The sequence below is a fragment of the Prionailurus viverrinus genome, chromosome C2 (assembly GCF_022837055.1).
Source record: "Prionailurus viverrinus isolate Anna chromosome C2, UM_Priviv_1.0, whole genome shotgun sequence".
Lineage (NCBI taxonomy): Eukaryota > Metazoa > Chordata > Mammalia > Carnivora > Felidae > Prionailurus > Prionailurus viverrinus.
In genome coordinates, this window is record NC_062569.1 from 145,741,941 (window position 1) to 145,762,209 (window position 20,269).

At 39.0% G+C, this 20,269-nt stretch overlaps 3 protein-coding genes across 3 annotated transcripts; all 3 read right to left on the reverse strand.

Annotated features, from left to right (window-relative positions):
- Positions 1-1,477: 1,477 nt before the first annotated feature.
- LOC125174390 (keratin-associated protein 21-1-like) lies at positions 1,478-1,681 on the reverse strand. Its single transcript, XM_047873944.1, has one exon. The coding sequence runs from the start codon at positions 1,679-1,681 to the stop codon at positions 1,478-1,480; it is 204 nt and encodes a 67-aa protein (XP_047729900.1).
- A 3,734-nt stretch (positions 1,682-5,415) lies between these two features.
- On the reverse strand, positions 5,416-5,661 carry LOC125174558 (keratin-associated protein 6-2-like). Its single transcript, XM_047874067.1, has one exon. It carries the CDS (start codon positions 5,659-5,661, stop codon positions 5,416-5,418), a length of 246 nt encoding a protein of 81 aa, XP_047730023.1.
- Positions 5,662-9,268: 3,607 nt separating this feature from the next.
- LOC125175702 (keratin-associated protein 6-2-like) lies at positions 9,269-9,556 on the reverse strand. The gene has a single exon (XM_047876499.1). It carries the CDS (start codon positions 9,554-9,556, stop codon positions 9,269-9,271), a length of 288 nt encoding a protein of 95 aa, XP_047732455.1.
- Positions 9,557-20,269: the final 10,713 nt, after the last annotated feature.

The following is a 20,269-nucleotide window of genomic DNA, read 5'->3' on the forward strand; positions in this document are numbered from 1 at the left end:
CACTCAGACTTTGTGCACTCACCTTTGCCATGCATATGAGTCAGTGATTGGTTATTCACTGCTGGTTGAATTTGAGTCTGAAATACATTTTCTATTGTAGGATCTAAAGGTGAGAGTTCTGGAATGGCACCTGAGGAAAGGACACTGAAGTCAGACCCCAACAAACGGAAGGTTCTCAAACTCAAAAAGGACTGGGCTTTTCATCCCATTCTTGTATATGCACCAGGGAAGACACTAAAGGACACCATTAGTCCCTACTCCTTCCTCTTTTCAACTGAAAATTGTGGCACCATTGATCATACCCAACACATAATGAATTTCTCTTCCCCTTTCTGCTTGGTTCTGCTCTTTCTGGCCATTCTTTCAACTTGATCAGTTCGTTTGACACCAAATATCAAAGTACCACCCCGAACTATCTCTCCAATATTTAATGAACCTTCATTCTCTTCCCCAGGAAGCTGTTTTATTCTCTCCAAGCAAATTATGTGTCTAAATTTGTCATAATTAATTTGTAAAATATTTATTAAAACCAACAAAATATATACACTCTGAGGGTAGGAAATTCATCTACAATTTTTCTACTGTGTATTCAGTGTGTAGGATGGTTCTCTTTCAAACACATTCAAAAGTATTTGTCAATTAAATGACTTAAATCAATTTCTTCAAACTCATTTTATGCCAACAAATATATTAGCAAATCCATCCAATTCAGATGATATGATACCACGCTTTGCTTCTAACATACCCTTTCCTTGGTTCTTTACACTTCAGCTGAGGCAGCTTCCAATTTCTCATGAATACCAGAAACTCTCTCTTCCATCACATTCATCCTTTAAGTGCTTAGGCCACACCCCCTTCCCCTTGGCTTCTGTCACAACCTTCTAGGAGATGCCATCCCTCCTCATCCTCGTCTTTTCCCTGCACATGCATTATACCTACAGTGTGATTTCCAGGGCACAGTTCTGGAATACTGTGTGATTTGTTTTGGAGTGCTAGGGATATGAGACTTAGGTGGAGAAGACATTATATCGATGCATGTAAGAGAAGAAATGCTGGTATGATATCCAGAAAGAGACCCGGGTACATGAAATATATTGTCAGCCCAATTTTCAAGAGAGGCCATAACACCTCAAGAAAGGAGGCTTTCTCAAGAAATAACAGACACATTTGATAGAAGGAATGAAATATTTTTATTGAGAATAAGGGGTTTGCCCAAATGTGGGATGTTCGAATCCTTGCCACAGCCACAACACAGAATCCATATTAAGGGAGTAAGACCAACACTTTTTGGAAAACTGTTAGATGATACTCCATAGCCTCAACCACAAGATGCCATGCTACAAATGTTACTGGAGGTCAAATCTTCTATGACACATGCAATGTTCCCGATATATAAATCTTGGGGTATAGATCCTTGAATGAGCCTTCTCTTAAGGTGTGTCATTTCAGAAGCAAGTGGGGTTTGGACAGTGATGTTCTAGCAGCAAGAGGAATAACATCTTCTATAGAAAAATGGCCGGTAGCCACAGAAGTTGGAGCCATAGCCATAGCCACAGCCATATCCGGTGCCATAGCCACAGCCATAACGGAGGCCATAGCCACAGCCATAATAGGGACTGCATCCGCAGCCATAGCCATATCCACAGCCATAGCCACAGGAGTTGCCGTAGTTGCAACACATCTTGCCAAGAGAAGAGAATTCACGTGGGTTGTGGGAGGATGTGGTGAAGTGCGTGTCTTCTACTTGCTTTGGACCCTTATATACTGTCAGTAATAGCAGAGCATGTCACTCATCCCCTGACTTACCCAACAAATATGTAAGCAACTGTGCTGTGCTAGTCACTGTCAACAATCAACAATGTCTTGGGCAATGTAAGCTCATTATTAAGGAGACTCCAGGTTTATTAAAAACAGCATTTTATTTCATTCTGCCATAAAACATTTCTCGGTAGAATCATGTGCTCTAAGTAAAAGTAAAATCCATGTTCACAATCTCCAATCATTTAACAAGAAGGCTGAGGGATTTTTAGGAACTATTTCTCCTTCTTGATCTCTCCACACTTGTAAAACATCTACCTCTGTCCATAAGGAAAGAAAAATTCATCTCCTTTCTGGAATCATTGCAAGATTTTACCAGGCTTCTTGCACCCACATACCTGCCGCAGATACCTACTGGCTCTGTGTGGTAAAACCTAGAATGATGCCCATTTCAGGACACAGAATAGCCCTCAACATCATTGAAATTCCTCATGTCAAATGGCAAAAGTGCTGAGATCAAGAAACCTAGCTTTATAGCCTCACATCTATAAATGAGATTCTCTCTTTACTAGTGTCTATATCCAAATATTCCCTTTCTTCTCAACTAAACTGAAGTCCAACCTTTTATTCACCAGACATACAGTGGGGGGGGGGGGGGGGGATGTTGTTTGTTTGGTTGTTTGTGATGTTTTTGCTTATCTTCATTGTCTAGGTTACTATGTTCAGATTCAGGCAGAATCCAAAATTTAAATTACTTTTCACTGTAATAACTATGGAATCCTAGTTGGAAATGAGTACAAATCGGGTATCATTTCTTCTACTCCACACTCAAATTTCAACATCAAGAAATGAGTGTCATTAAGTCCTTTATTGAATGATTTCCATGGAGATTTTAATAAAACTGCTGATTTCCTTTTCGGAGAAGTTTCATTATTAGATATTTTTCCTCCGGTTGAGAATATTTCCTACTGTTTTTTTTTTCTAATATTGCTCATGGGTTATCTGATCACTCCACTATGTTTCATCCCTAACAACAAATATAACACATATATATCCCCTTACAAATGTTCTTTACCTTTAATTTTCCTACTTTTCCATCATTATTGAAATTCAAAACCATAAATTCCAATGCATGAGTTCCCTGGAATAGACATGATACTTTTTAAACAGCCACTCTCTGGTCACAATGCCCACAAACTATTGAAAAACACTTCCTATCTTTATTGCCTTATTTCTATACACTTCCATTAAGAGCTCAGGACACTGATGTTTAATGGCAGAAAAAGATCTTCTGTGTGTCCTTGAATCATCGGTTAGTTCTAAGCATAGTGCCTGGCACATAATCTCAACTCAATATTTCTGCCAATAACAAACAGACACATTAAAACAAAACCATGTTCAAACGTTGGTATCACTTAGAATCTATAAGAATGTGGATATAAGTCATAATGTTCTCAATTCATTGAAGCCGAAAGTTCCAAATGTTCATGGCTAAAACAGTCACAAATTTCACCTTTTGAAGATATCTGTTAGTTTTCAAAGTTATTTCTCCAGATATACCAGTTATGTCATATGCCTAATAAATGATAAACCCTGTACTAGAAATAGAAAGTATGAGATACGTGCCTAATAAATGCTATTCTGCCCTCTTTCAGGTAGTGTTCAATGAAAATGAACCTCCTGAAACCGTAAGTTAGATGTTCAACAAACTGTAATGATTGGAATTGACTGTCCCTGTGTATACAATTTTCTCACCTCTGATTTATCCAGAGCACAGTCTCCAGAAATGACTTACAGATGTTCCATCTGTGAGAATTGTCCAGCTCTTGAAAGAACATCTCTTTCCTCGTCAGTAAGACACATTATATCCTGGGTGTAGTTTCCCTCCAGGACTGACCTTGATGGCAGAGCCATCTTCCTTGGAATTGGCCATGTCGTGGATTCCAGGAGCAAGGGTTCTCAGACCCAGACTTTGAGCAGTGACCCTTGTCATGGAGATGAGACATTGAGTCTTTTATTCTGCTGGTTGAAATTGTGTCTGAAAGACATTTTTTTTGTAGGACCTAAATGTTGGAGGTCTACAACAACGTAGTACAACAAAGTAGTACTCCCTCAAACTCATAAAATCAACTGGAACTATTAATCTCATTTTATATCTGCCCCATCAATGGGCCCATTTAAAGCACTAGCCTTTGTTCTTTTGCACTAAAAATTGTGGCACCACTGATCATACCCAAAACTCATGATTTTCTCTTTCCCCTTTACATTTACAACTGTCCTTTGTAGTATTTTCTTGAAAGTGACATCAGTTCATTTGAACAAAATGTCAGAAAACCTCCTTAAATTAATTCTGCAAAACTTAAACGTGCACTCTCTTCCCAAGGATGCTGTTTTATTCACACCATAGAAATTATCTCTCTAAATTTATCTGATTAATTCTTCTTCTAATTCTTCTTCTTCCTTTTTTTTTTATTAACCTACTAGAATGGAACCACTCTGAGAGCAAGAAATTCAGCTATAACTTTTCTACTGTGACTTCAGGGTGTAAGACAGTTCCCTTTCAAAAACATTCAAAACGGGGGCGCCTGGGTGGCGCAGTCGGTTAAGCGTCCGACTTCAGCCAGGTCACGATCTTGCGGTCCGTGAGTTCGAGCCCCGCGTCAGGCTCTGGGCTGATGGCTCAGAGCCTGGAGCCTGTTTCCGATTCTGTGTCTCCCTCTCTCTCTGCCCCTCCCCCGTTCATGCTCTGTCTCTCTCTGTCCCAAAAAATAAATAAACGTTGAAAAAAAATTAAAAAAAAAAAACAAACATTCCAAACGATTTGTCAATTAATTGACTTAAATCAATTTACTCAAACTCAATATATGCCAACAGATATATTTGGACTTACTTCATAATGCAGATGATCGATACCACATTTTTCATTTACTTTGCATTTCCTTAGTTCTTTTTACCTCAGCTGAGGCTGCTTATAATTTCTCATTAATCCTAGAAACTCTCTCTTCCATTCCATTCATCCTTGAAGCACTCAGGCCACACCTCCTCTCCCTTGGACTTGTGTCACAATCTCCTGAAGAGGTGTTGTAACTCCCCCTTACCTGTTCAACTCCATTCTAAATACAGTGTGATTTCAAGAACACAGTTCTTATATTGTGTGATTTGTGTTGTGGTGTTAGGGATACAAGAAATAGTTGGAGAAGTCATTATCTCTGATGCACATAAGAGAAGAAATGCTTGTATTATGTCAAGGAAGAGCCTTCATATTCATGAAATATGTTGTCAGTCCAATTATCAAGAGAGGATACAACATCTCAAAAAAGGAGTAATTCACAAACAAAAACACAGAGATGTGTTATAAGCAAAGAACCATTTTTATTGAGAATATGGGATTTGTTAAATGTGGGATGAAAGGATCATTGCCACAGTCACAACACAGAATCTGGATTAGGGGAGTAAAGACTAACATTTGGAAAATAGTCAGATAATACTACACAGCCTCAAGCCAGAAGATGTCATCCCACAAATGTTCACCTGAGGTCAAAACTCCTATGAAGCATGCAATTACTTGGAAATATAAATCTTGGGAATGGATCCATGAATCAGCCCTCTATTAAGGCGTGTCATTTCAAAAGCAAGTGGAGCTTGGACAGTGATGTTCTACCAGCAAGAGGAATAACATCTTCTATAGAAAAATGGCCGGTAGCCACAGAAGTTGGAGCCATAGCCATAGCCACAGCCATATCCGGTGCCATAACCACAGCAGGAGCCATAGCCACAGCCATATCCTGAGCCATAGCCACAGCCATAACGGAGGCCATAACCACAGCCATAACAGGGACCGCATCCGCAGCCATAGCCATATCCACAGCCATAGCCACAGGAGTTGCCGTAGTTGCAACACATCTTGCCAAGAGAAGAGAATTCACGTGGGTTGTGGGAGGATGTGGTGAAGTGCGTGTCTTCTACTTGCTTTGGACCCTTATATACTGTCACTAATTAGCAGAGCATGTCACTCATCCCCTGACTTACCCAACAAATATGTAAGCAACTGTGTTGTTCCAGTCACTGTCAACAATCAATAATGTCTTGGGTAACGTGAGCTCATTAATATGGAGACTCCAGTTTTATTTAAAGAACAGCATTTTAATTCACACTGCCAAAAAAAAATATTTCAGGAGAATCATGTGCTTTAGGTAAAACTGGAATCATGTTTACAACGTCCTATCTTATAACATACTTTATATAATAAGGCTGAGGGAAATTTTGGAAAGTTTTGTCCTCCTTGATCTTTCCACACTCCCAAAATATCTACCTCTGCCCACAAGGAAAGAAATACTTCATCTCCTTCCTGGAAACATTGCAACATCTTGCCAGGATTCTGACATCCAGATACCTACTGCAGATACCTACTAGCTGCATGTGGGAGAAATGAGGGAAGACTCTAATCCCAAGCCACAGAACAAACCCCAACAACAATGAAATATCTGCTATACTATGCCAATAGTGTTGAGATCTAGAAACCTTGGTTTATAACCTTGCATCTATAGCTTCTCTATTTATTGGTGTCTAATTCCAAATATTTCCTTTCTCTTCAGGTAAACCAAATATAGAAGCATTCCATCACCAGACATGAAGTCAAGAAAAAAACAGGAAGAAAGAAAGAAAGAAAGAAAGAAAGAAAGAAAGAAAGAAAAGAAGGAGGGAGGGAGGGAAGGAAGGAGGGAAGGGAGAAATGAAGGTGTCTCTGTTTTTTGTTTGTATGGTTGTTTCTTGGGATGTTTTTGCTTATCTTCATTGTCTAGGCTTTACATCAATCACCATTTTATGAATCTGGCAGAATCCAAAATTTGTATTACTTTTTAATGTGACAACTATAAAATCCAAGCTGGAAGAGAGTACAAATTCAGGAAGATTATTCCCTCTACTCCACACTAAAATTTCCCAACAAAGAAATGTGTGACATCCAGTCTTTTATTAAATGCTTTCAACTGGGAATTTCATAAAACTGCTGATTTCCTTTCCTGTGATCCTTCCTTAGTAGACATTTTTCCTTCACTTGACAGTATTTCCTATTACTTTTTCTAATACTGGTCACTGGTTTATCTGATCACTCTGCTGTGATTCATCCCTTACAGGAAGTTTAAGGAAACTATATCCATTACAATTGTTCTTTGACTTAATTTTCTCTACTTTTCTACCATTCTTGAAATTCACAGCTATAAACTCTAATGCACAAAATCCCTAGAATACACACTTGTTTTTCTAACACGCTCTTTCTTGTCACAATACTCCTGAACTATTGGAAAAGTTTTCTAGCTTTAATTGCATTATTTCTAGTACCTTTCCATTCAGATCTCTGGATACAGATCCATTACGGCAGAAGAAATCATCAGTATCACCAGTAGGTAGAGTTCCTGGCACATAATTTGAAATCAGTCAATATTTCCCCAATTAAAAAATGAATTAAAACAAAAATGTGTTCAAACGTTGGTGTGCATTTAGTAGTTATAAGATAATTCAATGTATTATCACAATGTTCTTAATCCATTCAAGCTGAGAGTCACAAATTTCTTTGAGTGAGCCTCAAATTTCACATTTGGAGATAGTCGTCGGTTTATGAACACATTTTTCCTGTTGTATAAATTATCTTATATACCTAATAAATGATTAACCCTTTACTGGATTTGTAAATTATTATACACGTGCCTAATTTGATATTCTTCCCTCTTTCAGAAAGCCTTCAAAGACAAGAACATAATGAAACAATGAGTAAATTTTTAACAAACTGTAATTAATAGCATTCCTTTCTGCTGTTTGTAAGTGGTACCCACCTCAGATTAACCCAGAGCACAGTCAGTCCCCAGAAATGACTTACAAATATCCTATCTATGAAAACTATTCAACCCTTAAAAGAAGCCTTATTTATTCATCAGCAAGACACATTATATCCTGGGCATAACCTCACTTCAGGGCTGTCCTTGATGACAGAGCCATCTTCCTTGGAATTGGCCGTGTTTTAGTCTCCTAGCTCCAAGTTCCTCAGATCCAAACTTTGTGCAGTGACCCTTGTCATGGAGATGAGACAATGACTCATTTTTTCTATTGGTGGAAATTGAGTCTGAAAAGACATTTTCTGATGTAGGGTCAAATGTTAGAGATTTGGAAAGCCACACAGGGATAGAACAGTGAAGTCAGAACCTAACAAAGTAGTCAGTCCTCAAGCTCAGAAAATCAACTGGGACTATTAATCTCATTCTTATATGTGCCCCAAACAAAGAGAGCTCATTTAAAGCACTAGATCATTGCTCTTTTCTACCAAAAATTGTGGCACCACTGATCATACCCAAAACTTAATGAATTTCTCTTTCCTCTTTATACCTACAGCTGTTCATTCTAGTATTTCTTTCAATGGGCATTAATTCATTTTACACAAAATGTCAAAATACCTCCTTGAACTAACTCTCCAATACTTTATCCTGCACTCTCTTCCCAAGGATGCTGTTTTATTCCCTCCATAGGAATTATCTCTCTAAATTTATCCAAATTAATTCTTTTTTTTTTTTAATTTTCACTTACTAGAATGGAAATGCTCTGACAGCAGGAATCCTGTCTACAATTTTGCTCCTGTATCTTCAGCATGTAGGATAGTTCCCTTTAATAAACATTCTAAACTATTTGTGAGTTAAGTGACTGAAATCAATTTCCTCACTCTCAATATATGCCAACAAATACATCCGGACTTCCATTAAAATACAGAGGATACAATACCGCATCTTTCTTCTAAATTATCCTTTCCTTAGTTCATCAGACACCTGAGTCCATTTCTAATTTCTCATTAATCCTGGAAACTCTCTCTTCCACTCCATTCATCCTTGAAGTACTCAGGCCACACCTCCTCTCCCTTGAGCTTGTGTCACAACCTCCTGAAGAGATGTCATTCCTCCTTATCTTTCCCCTCCACCTCCATTCTAGATACACTGTGATATCCAGGTGACAGTTCTGAAATACTATGTGATTTGTGTTGGGTTTTGAGGACCTTAGCAAGAGGAATATGTGAAGAAGACATTTTCTCTGATTCACCTATGAGTAGAAATGCTTGTATTATATCAAGGAAGAACCCCAGGTTCATGAAACACTGTCAGCCCAATTTTCAATAGAAGCCATAACACCTGAAAAAAGGAGTAATTCACAAGCAAGAACACAGAGACGTGTTAGAAGCAAAGAACCATTTTATTGAGAATAAAGGATTTGCCCAACTGCGGGGTGTTAGGATTGTTGCCACGGTCACAATGCAGAATCCAGATTAAGGAAGTAAAGACCAATATATGAAAAAAAGTAAGATGATACTATACACCCGCAATATGCCATCCTACAATAGCTGACCAGTGGTCAAAGCCTCTGTGAAGCATACAATTTCTTGAATATAGAAATCTTGGGGTATGGATCCTTGACTCAGCCCTCTATTAAGGTGTGTCATTTCAGAAGCAAATGTGGCTTGGACAGTGATGTTCTAGCAGCAAGAAGAATAACATCTTCTATAGCAAAATGGCCAGTAGCCACAGCAACCAGAGCCATAGCCACAGCCACAGCCATATCTGGTGCCATAGCCACAACAGGAGCCATAGCCACAGCCATAACCTGAGCCATATCCACAGCCAGAGCCACAGCCATACCAGGAGCCATATCCACAGCCACATCCCCTACCATAGCCACAGCCATAGCTTATTCCATAACCACAGCCATAATAGGGGCCATATCCACAGCCATAGCCACAGGAGCTGCCATAGTTGCAACACATGTTGTTGTCAAGAGAAGAGAATTCACGTGGGTTGTGAGAGGATGTGGTGAACTGTGTGTCTGCTACTAGCCTTGGACCTTTATATACTGTCAATGATTGGCAGAGCATGCCATTCATCCCTTGACGTTCCCAACAAACATGTAAGTAGCTGTGGTGTGCCAGGCACTGTGAACAATCAATAATGGCTTGGGATAAATGAGCTCATTATTTTTGGACACTCTTGTTTTATTTAAAGAACAGCATTTTAATTCACTCTGCCAAAGAATCGTCTCACTAGAATCATGTGCTGTCCATAAAACTGATACTCGCCTTCACAACCTCCTATCCTTCAATATATATAACAAGGCTGAGGGGAATAGAAAAATTCTGCCCCTCTTTTTTTTTTTAAGTTTATTCATTTATTTTTGAGAAAGAATGAGAAAGCAGGAGAAAGCAGAGAGAGGGAGAGAAAGAATGTGAAGTAGCCTCTACACTGTCATCACAGAGCCCAAAGCTAGAACTCACAAACCTTGAGATTATGACCTGAGCCCAAGTCAGACACTTAACCAACTGAGCCACCCAGGTGCACCTGTAACTCCTGATCTCTTCTCTTTTGTAAAATAGCTGCCTCTGCCAATAGGGAAGAAAATAACTCCTATCTCCTTTCTGGAATCCTTGCTACTTTCTGCCAGGCTTTTCCCACTCACCCTCAACTTCCATTCCTCCACCCCTTTGTTCAATCCTCCTCAAATCCCAAGAAGCAGCTCAACATCTGATAATTCATTCACTTTCACTGGGACACTGACTATTAATAAGTTTGGAGAACTGTGCTATATATGCGTGTATCTTCTTATATGTTCTTCTTCCATATACCAGGCAAACTGAGGTCCTGGGGAGTAGGGCAGCCCTCCTTTTCTGTCTCATTTTCTGTGGCTACGTAAGTGTCTTGCAGTTTATTTGGATGAGAAAACAGAATGCCTCAGTTAAACCAAAAACTAAACTTTTTTTTTCCAGTGCAGATCTTATCAGAGTTTCATATCATGAGGTACCAGTGCCTTCCTTCAATTTAATAAACCAGTTTTTCCTTCTCCTACCACTATTGTTCATTGCACATTTAGTTCAGAAGCAGAAGAGTGAATAACTTTAAGATACCTACAGCAAGAGCCCGCTCTCAATTCCCGACACTGTCATGACACAAAGTAGCACACAAACTTTTACCCCTATTTATATGTACATTTCACTCTACTCATTCAAAGTTCCCAAGATTACCCAGTTGACAGAAGGTCTCAGTCTTTGACAAAAATGCTCATTGTGATTTTGAAATACAATATGTATGTCCCCTTTCTGCCAAATTACTCTATCATACTTGCCTTCTCAACATACAAAAGAGGAAAGTGTGTGTCCTTTCTAATGCCAGTAATATTTTCTGGCTACCCTTAATTCTCAGTTAATAAAACTTTCCTTTACACTCAGGTCTGTACTCACTTCCTACACAAAGCTTTTCCTTGCTGCTACTGTCTGGATTGAATGATCTTCCTCTTTGCTCCTATATGCAGACATATGTCATAGCACTTGCCAAGATTTCTTGAAACTACTTCTTTTTTTTTTGTTTTTACTAATGATATTCTAGAGGAAGTACTGTCCCTTCAATATTGGAACCTTTGGGCAGAGCTGGTGTTTGGTCCACATTTTATACAAGACAGATTTAAGGATCAGTGGAAGTTAAAGTATAAACCCAAATTGCAGCCACATCTGAGAGAAAGAAATGTAGCAAGGTGTTTTGATGCCACACTGAATAAATAGTCTTTCTACCAAAGATCAAAAGATGATCAGGATTGGGGCACCTAAATGGCTCAGTCGGTTAAGTGTCTGACTCTTGATTTCGTCTCACGTCATGATCTCATGTTTCATGAGATGAAACCCCTAGTCGGGCTCTGCTCTGTCAGCACGGAGCCTGCTTGGGATTCTCTTTCTCCTCTCTCTCTGCCCCTCCCCGACTCACACTGTCTCTCTCTCTTTCTCTCAAAGTAAATCAATAATTTTTTTTAATGACCAGGATACAGAAAATAGCACTTGCTTGTTTATTTTTAGCCTTCAAATTTCTACCACATTCCAGAAATGTCTACTATGTATGACTTCTTTCCCTATTTTCTCTAATTTTTTGATTGATTTTCATACCCTCAGCTGAACCTCTGTCATTTTTCAAGAAGACACCTATAATTAGCACTTGGATCAGATACATATATACATACATGTAGATGTATAGATACACACACATACATACGTGTGTGTGTGTGTGTGTATAACTTCAATACCATCCATACATTACCTCAATCACAAAATTCCATGTGCAACACAACTCAGCACTCCACAGAAAAATATCCTTCTGATATCCTAAAAGTGACTGGGATAAGCAAAGAATTCATGGGAAAAATATACCTTTCAAGGAACCTCAATTCTGCATCCCTATCACCAAAAACTTACAAAATTCATCCCTATCCATAATACAGTAAAGCTAGAGTTGAATACTGATTTTCAGAATTCCTCAGACTCCTTTTTTCCCTCCCTGGCCCCTTCCTCAGACTTGTTATCCTGTATGATTTTCCATACGGTGATCCGGTTAGGTTCGGTTAGTGGCAAGTGATCAGAAGGACACTTGCTCCAAGTTCTTGACATTTCAGAAAAAGATTTAGAACATAGCAGAAAATGAGGTGCTCTGCAGGACTCAGCATCATGTCTTGCCCAGCCTTTCCTTCTCACCTGGTTTCTTCCACACAGTAGTCCACTGTCAATGACACTCTTCATGTAGGTACATCTTGTTGGAATCAAGCAAATGGGAAAATACCTATTCTATTGCCTCCTTTTGCACTTGCATTCAATTGCCATCTCAGAAGGACTCTCATTTAAACTCCATAAACTTCCATTTAAAAGAATATAAACTCTAGGGTCACCTGGGTGGCTCAGTTGGTTAAGCATCTGATTTCCACTCAAGTCTTGATCTCCTGGTTTGGTTCGTGAGTTCGAGCCCCACTTCAGACTCTGTGCTGACAGTGTGGAGCCTGCTTAGGATTCTTGCTCTCATCTCTCTCTGCCCCTCTCCCACTTATGCTTTATCTCTCTCTCTCTTTCAAAATAAATAAATAAACTTTTTAAATATATATATGTAAATTATAAAGACAACTGGTCATTGAAGCAAACTTAGGAAGACCACACACCCCACCTGCAGGATGTGGAGGGTTAAAGAAACAATATCAGGACCTCCAGTGCTTTGGTCCTTGCATACATAGTCCCTCCCAGCTTTTTAGTCCCAGAAACTCTGTAGCCCTAAAAATTCTAACACTGTATTTAATCCAAAGAACAGGCCTACAAATCTATTTATCTGCATCCCATCTTCCAGGGGAAATACATTAAATTTTCACTTGACCTAACCAGAATCCCATTGTTTTTCTAATTGAGTTTTTCTCATCTCTGCACATAGTTCTAAAATTACAATAGTTTGTAAATAACTTATACATTTGTGTTGACTGCTTTGTTTGCGAAACATTCCTTCAGCAACTTAGCTGAATTCCACAGACACTAAGTAAGCACATGCCACAGCCAAGGTGCTGTCTTGGGAACTGGGAATTTGCAAAGATGGTCACACATTCTTATCCCAGGATTAAGCATCTGCACATATAAAGAGACTCCTCAAAAGAAGGAGATCTAGTGGTTCTCTCTGGGCCATCCTACATTTTAACTGTCTCTACTGTCTCTACTCATCCACTTTCCACACCACAAGAGAAACAAACTATGAACCTATTAGCACATCCGTATCAGTAGTTGTCAACCTGTGAGTGATTTTGCCTCTTGGAATCTTGGAGACAATTGACAATATCTAGACAGGTGGTCAACTGTCAAGGCTTGGGTGTGGTTGGATGCTACTGGCATGTAGTGGTAGAAACTGGGGATGCTTCAAATTCTTCAGGGCACAGAACAGCCCCAACAACAATGAAATAGCTGGTCCAAAATATCAATAGTACTGGGATCTAGAAACTCTGGTTTATAGTTATGCATCTACACATAAGCTTCTATACCTATAAGTGTATAAATCCAAATATGCCCTTTCTTCTCATTCTATATCAAACATCTGACCTTTCTATAAACAATATGCAATCATAGGGGTGCCTGGATGTCTCAGTCAGTTAAGTGTGTGGCTTCAGCTCAGGTCATGATCTCATGGTTTGTGAGTTCAACCCCGTGTCAGGATCTGTGCTGACAGCACAAAGCCTGTTTGGGATTCTCTTTCTCTCTCTCAATCTCTCTCTCTCTCTCTCTGCCCCTTCCCCACTGGCTTTTATGCATGTGCTCACAGTATCTCTCTCTCTCTCTCTCTCTCTCTCTCTCTCCCTCTGTCTCTCAAAATAAACAAACACACCTTTAAATATATATATATATATATATATATATATATATAGTCATAAAAAGTGGGGTTTTGTTTGTGGAAGATATTTTGGCTAATCTTACAAAAAAGTGGGATTTTGTTTGTTTGTTTGTTTGTGGAAGAGTTTTTAGCTTATCTTACTTGTCTAGATTTTACTTAAATCACCATTTTCAGAATCAAACAGAATACAAAATTTAAATTTACTATAACAACTATTAAATCCAAGTTGGAAAGGAGTACAAACTATGAAAGATCATTCATTGTGCTGAATACTCGAACATCAAGGGCAAGGGGAAGAGTGGCGATTCAGAACTTCATTGACAACCTTCAACAGGGATCTTTACAAAACTGTCAATTTCACTTTTTGAGAACTTCTATTAATTAACATTTTTTCTTCAGTCAATAAGCCTTTATTTTTTCTTTTTTGAATATTTTCCATTGGTCTAATCTGATCACTCTCTATGTTTCATCTTAATAATAAACTTAAAGAAAATACATTCCATTCCACTTACCTTCAGTTTCTTTCCTTATCTTACATCCCTGAAATTCAAAATTATAAATTGTGCTTCACAAATTCTTTAGAATAGACCATTTTCTTTTCAGGGTCACTGCCAACACCTTCTTTCATGCAAAAATACCCCTAGATTATTGAAACATTCTTCCATCTATATTGCATTATTTTCAATACCTTTCCATTCACAATGCTGGATACTGATCCGTGATGAAGAAGACAATCTCTATTCTGTGCATCCCTTAATGACCAGCTCTGAGTACAATGCCTTTCAGTAATTTGTACTTAATATCTCTCCAATAAAAAAAATGGATAGATTAATTCAAACATATGTTCAAATATTGGTGTGCCACATATAAGCTTTAAAAGATTTGGATATATGCTTAAATCCTCTGAACACTAGTTTCTTCTTTCTAAAATTGGGTCTGAGCACATTACAGAATTGTTTTCTTTGTTTCATGCCTATTCAGTGCTTTAGGTAGGAATTGTTCTCAATAAATGTTATTCCCTTCATCTTATTTTTCTCACATCATAGTTTTAAGTTCTCATAAAATAATTGTTTTTCAAATATCTATACTTATTTGTGCAGAAATGCTGATTGTGTCTGCACTTAACATAATAACTTTGTAGTTTGGAATAGGTTGTAATATATATATATATATATATATATATATATATATATATATATATTTATATATATATATATATATATATATGGTGTAATTAAAAATATCTTCATGATGAAACACCAAAACCCCTAGGGACATAAATTACTCTCCTAGGGGCATTTTTACACCCTGAATTAACTATTTTGTATGGTAATTTGTTACTAAAACTACAGTGTCAGCATAATATCATTGGATATGATATCATGCATATTTTCAAGTTCAGCAATTAGGGAATGATTCAATATTGTATTTACAAAGCATATCCTTTGGGAACATGTTTAAGTACATACCATATAAAAAGGTGATGTGGGTTTTTTGAAATTCCAGAAGAGTCAAAAGGTCAGTCCATAGTAGAAATGTACTTAATTTTTTTTTAATGTTTATTTATCTTTGAGAGAGACAGAGTGTGAGCAGGAGAAGGGCAGAGTGAGAGGGAGACACAGAATCTGAAGCAGGCTCCAGGCTCCAAGCTGTCAGCACAGAGCCTGACACAGGGCTCCAACCCAGGAACTGTGAGATCATCACCTGAACAGAAGTCGACCGCTTAACCGCCTGAGCCACCCAGGCGCCCCAGAAATGTACTTAATTTTTAGGACTATGTCTGTTTAGATAGCTTGATTAAGTATCATCTTATAATAAGAGATTTCAGTCAAGATTAAAGATTTATTAAACAGTGAATCCTCAATATCCATGTGAAACACATTCTAGAGATTCCCATAATCTGTGATGAATATAAATTCCCCCTCATAATACAATTTTTTCTAGCTTCTAATCACAAAAAATCTTCTTCTCTAAACTCTCATTAAACAATGGAAAATCTCTGCTAACCAGTCCATCTACATTGTATTTTGTAAAGTGTCTTTACACGTTATCTCAATGCATTATCATATGCTTATGGAATGAATAGAGCATCTACCTGACATGCAAGTGTTTGCAGAAAAAAGCTGAGGATCAGAGTGATTATGTCACTAGTCTGAAGTCACACAGCAGATGAGTATCAGCCACGTCTTCTTAGTCTTCTGCTGGTAGGCTCATCAGCCTATGCTCTTCCTGGCCCTGCCCTCTCCTGTTCATGTATGTCTGCTATCTAGATGCTCTTAGGAGAGGAGGGAAAGCCTGGGAATTCCTCTCCAGATCTGCTTCGTGATTACACTTCCCCCAACAGTGATCATAAATGCATATGAAGATTGCTCGTCCTGCTCTCCTTTCTGCCTGGCCAAGTCCTATTTGTGCCTCAGGCCTCAACTCAAGCGTCCCCTCTGCTTGGAACAATCCTGACTCTCACACTACTAAATAACCACATTGTATTGTATATCTCCTATAGCATATAACCATAAAAATAATCACTCCATTCTATTGTCAATCTTACCATATTTCTCCTACATGAGATTATGAATTCACTGAGAAGCGGGTCCATTTAGATGATAAATAGATAGATGATAGAAAGACAGATAGATGATGATGATGGTATAGATACATAGACGATAGATAGATAGATGATAGATAGATAGATGATAGATAGATGATAGAAAGATGATAGATGATGATGATAGATAGATAGATACATGGATAGATAGATAGATAGATAGATAGATAGATGATAGATTATCCACAATATCTACCATTAATACAAGCTTTTTATCTCTTTCCTTAGTCTCTAAACTAGATAACAACTCCTTTCTACACTGCTGAGTATCCAGAAGACTATATATTTTTTTAATTTTTTTAATGTTTATTTTTGAGAGAGAGAGAGAGAGAGCACATGCAAGGTGAGTAGGGGCAGAGAGAGAGGGGGAGAGAGAGGATCTCAGGGAGGCTCTGCACTGTCAGCACAGAGCCCAACACTGGGGTCAATCTCATGAACCTTGAGATCATGACCTGAGATGAGATCAAGAGTCAGATGCTCAACCGACTCGTGCCACACAAGTGGCACACAAATCTAGATATTCTTTTTTAAAAATTTTTTTTCAACGTTTATTTATTTTTGGGACAGAGAGAGACAGAGCATGAACGGGGGAGGGGCAGAGAGAGAGGGAGACACAGAATCGGAAACAGGCTCCAGGCTCTGAGCCATCAGCCCAGAGCCTGACGCGGGGCTCGAACTCCTGGACCGCGAGATCATGACCTGGCTGAAGTCGGACGCTTAACCGACTGCGCCACCCAGGCGCCCCCGAATCTAGATATTCTAAGCATACATTTCCACTAAGTTTCTCTTCCTTCTATCTTCCCCCTCATTATACCCAGAATTCAGAGATTTGACCTCCAGATGGGTTCAGAAGTCTGTCACTTCTTCCCCTTTACTGGTGTTGATACTCCACTCAGACCTACGTGACATCTACCCTGCATTCGCTCAACTCGTATTTGTCCCTCTTCCAGACAATTCAACAAGACACTACCAGTTTCATTCTCCATAAACACAACTCTGATTTCTGTGCATATGTAGACAAAAGTGGGTGAGGTTTTTGTTACTGTAGATGTGATTAATCACTAACAGTAAATTATTGAAGAAAAAGTTTTGAGAACTGTTTGGAAAACCCCATAACATCACAGGAAAGGAAAAAAAAAAGACAGGGAACTTTCAAAATCTGTACTCACTGATGACTTAAAACTGGTGACAGACTTACTAGATTCAAACAAGCATTTCATTGGGGAACTGATTTGCCCAAATGTGGAGCATTAGTACTTGTGGCCAAGGCTACGGTGTGGAAAGAAACCATGAGATGGAAGAGTTAAATTTCAGAAAACAATTGGAATTTTATCTTCTTTCTTCCATCGACCTTAAAGCCCATCTAGGACAAAAACATTCACAGGAATAAAAGTCGTTAATGACTACTCCTTGGAACAGATTTCCTACTGCCACTTTAGCAGCAAAGGATGCTCCGGTAGTGATTTTCTAACAGCAAGGAATAAGCATCTCCTGCAACAAAATGAATGGGAGCCGTGGCAACTGCAGCCAGAACCAGGGCTTGACCCGTTGGGCCACAGCCATAGCCAGATCCATATTCCATACCCGTGCCTACAGACACGGCCATAGTCACAGCTGCATCCGCAGCCTCTACAGGAGTCTCCAGAGCAGTAGCAGTCCCTGGCGTTTAGGGGGTGAAAATGTCAATGAGGTGTAAGTATATGAGAGGGGGAGAGCAGGTGCAGGATGGTTCTGCAAGCCTGAATGGTACTCACAGTCTCAGAACTTTACATACAGTCAGAGGTGGATGAGAAACATGAAGTCTGCCTACTCAGTCACATAATAATTTGCTTCAAATGAGCTCAGTTCACTAGGCATTCCAATTCTGTCAAGAAGTCTTAGGTTTGCTCTTAACCGGGGTTTATCTCCGGTTAATAATGAGCCTGGAATAAAATTGACTTCTTTTTCATCACTCCGGTTCTACTAAAAAACCGATCTTTCATGTGACTCGTGACCTTACATAGACCAAAATATGTGTTTCGTCCTCTAATTAAATTCAGTGACTTTTACATTGTATGTGCATGTGTACATATGGGCTTGTATGTTATGTACATGTGTGTGTTAATCCATGTTAGGCAAGACTATTCTTATTATCATTATTCTCATTTTATACAAAACAATATTACTGTGTTCACATTTAAAAAAGTGACCGGAGGGGGGGGGGTGGGGTGCCTGGGTGGCTCAGTCAGTTAAGTGTCCAACTTCAGCTCAGGTCATGATCTCGCGGTTTGTGGGTTCAAGCCCCGCATCGGGCTCTGTGCTGACAGCTCGGAGCCTGGAGCCTGCTTCGGATTCTGTGTCTCCTCCTCTCTCTGCCTCTTCCATGCTCATGCTCTGTCTCTCTCTGTCTCTCAATAATAAATAAACATTAAAAAAAATTTTTTTAAGTGACTTGGCCAGAATCACATACTTGTATAATGATAGAGATATAACTTACTTATTTGACTTCAAATTCTATACTGCTTACGTTTGACCTTGAAAGTCAGAATCCAATAAATTAGATCTCATTAAAAATCAAAATGCCAATATCTGTATTTCATAAATTGTCAACCTCCATAAACTTTCCATTTTGTATTAGTAGGTCATTTCATACATTGTGTTTTGACCCTCACAGATTTGTATACACCAAATGCAAGTCAACTTTAACTATACTTCTGTGACTTCAAACTACTCTGTTTGCACTGAGCCTTCCATCCCTCAATGAACAAAGTACGATTATTACCTATTCCTCAAGGTTTTGCCCCTTGACATCAGAATTGCTTACTATTCTTCTTCCCGAACAAAAGACTTGGATGTAGGAGAGAATGAATATGGCTGTTTATAAGTGTTTTAATTCTGGATTTTAAGCCTATGTAAAAGTATATTAACTTTAATTGTGACCATACAGAATTAAGCCAGAAAGTAAAAGCCATCTTGAAGCTTGGACTTCCAGCATGAGTATCTGTGGCCATTCCAACCCTACCCCCAAAATCTCCCATACACATGTGATCCTTTAAAATTTTATGATCCCATCCCATGGCAAAGTCTGGCCTGCCTTCTCCCCAGACAAGTTTAGAATGATGATGTTTACTGACACAAGTTTAATTGGATTCTTCACGAGATAGTCACTAAACAAATCAATTCAATTTATCCCACATGGACTGAGTACACACTATATATGAAGCACAGTCAGGCCAACCTACACAGGTCCTTACTACTTCTGTCTTTGAATTTGTGGTTTGTAAGTGAACTCTGCTGGAACAATGGGACTAGGGACTTGTGGTGTCTTCTCATATGAAGTCCCACCTCCCACCACCTACTCCCTCCCCAAATGCCTCCTCAGTTTTCTACTGTCCCAGTCCCACCCAGTGGCTGCTGCCACCTTCTGCCCCTCCCTCCATGGGAGCCTGGGCACAGGCATGGGAGAGGTTGGGGTCTAGGCTCTGTGAGAGGCTGGCCTCCCTCAGTAGGTATCCCTGTGCCCAAGAGCACATGACATTAAAGAGTGAACAAAAAGCAACCGCAACATGTCAAAAGAGACCACAGGATACAGGAAAAAGATTTACTTTTCAGCTTTTTAAACAAGGGGTATCACATTTTCAGTTTGCACTGAGCCTTCAAATTCTGTAGCTGGCTCCAGGTACAATGTTAAGAATTGGGAGGACGTATGTAGGAAAAACATGGGTTCACA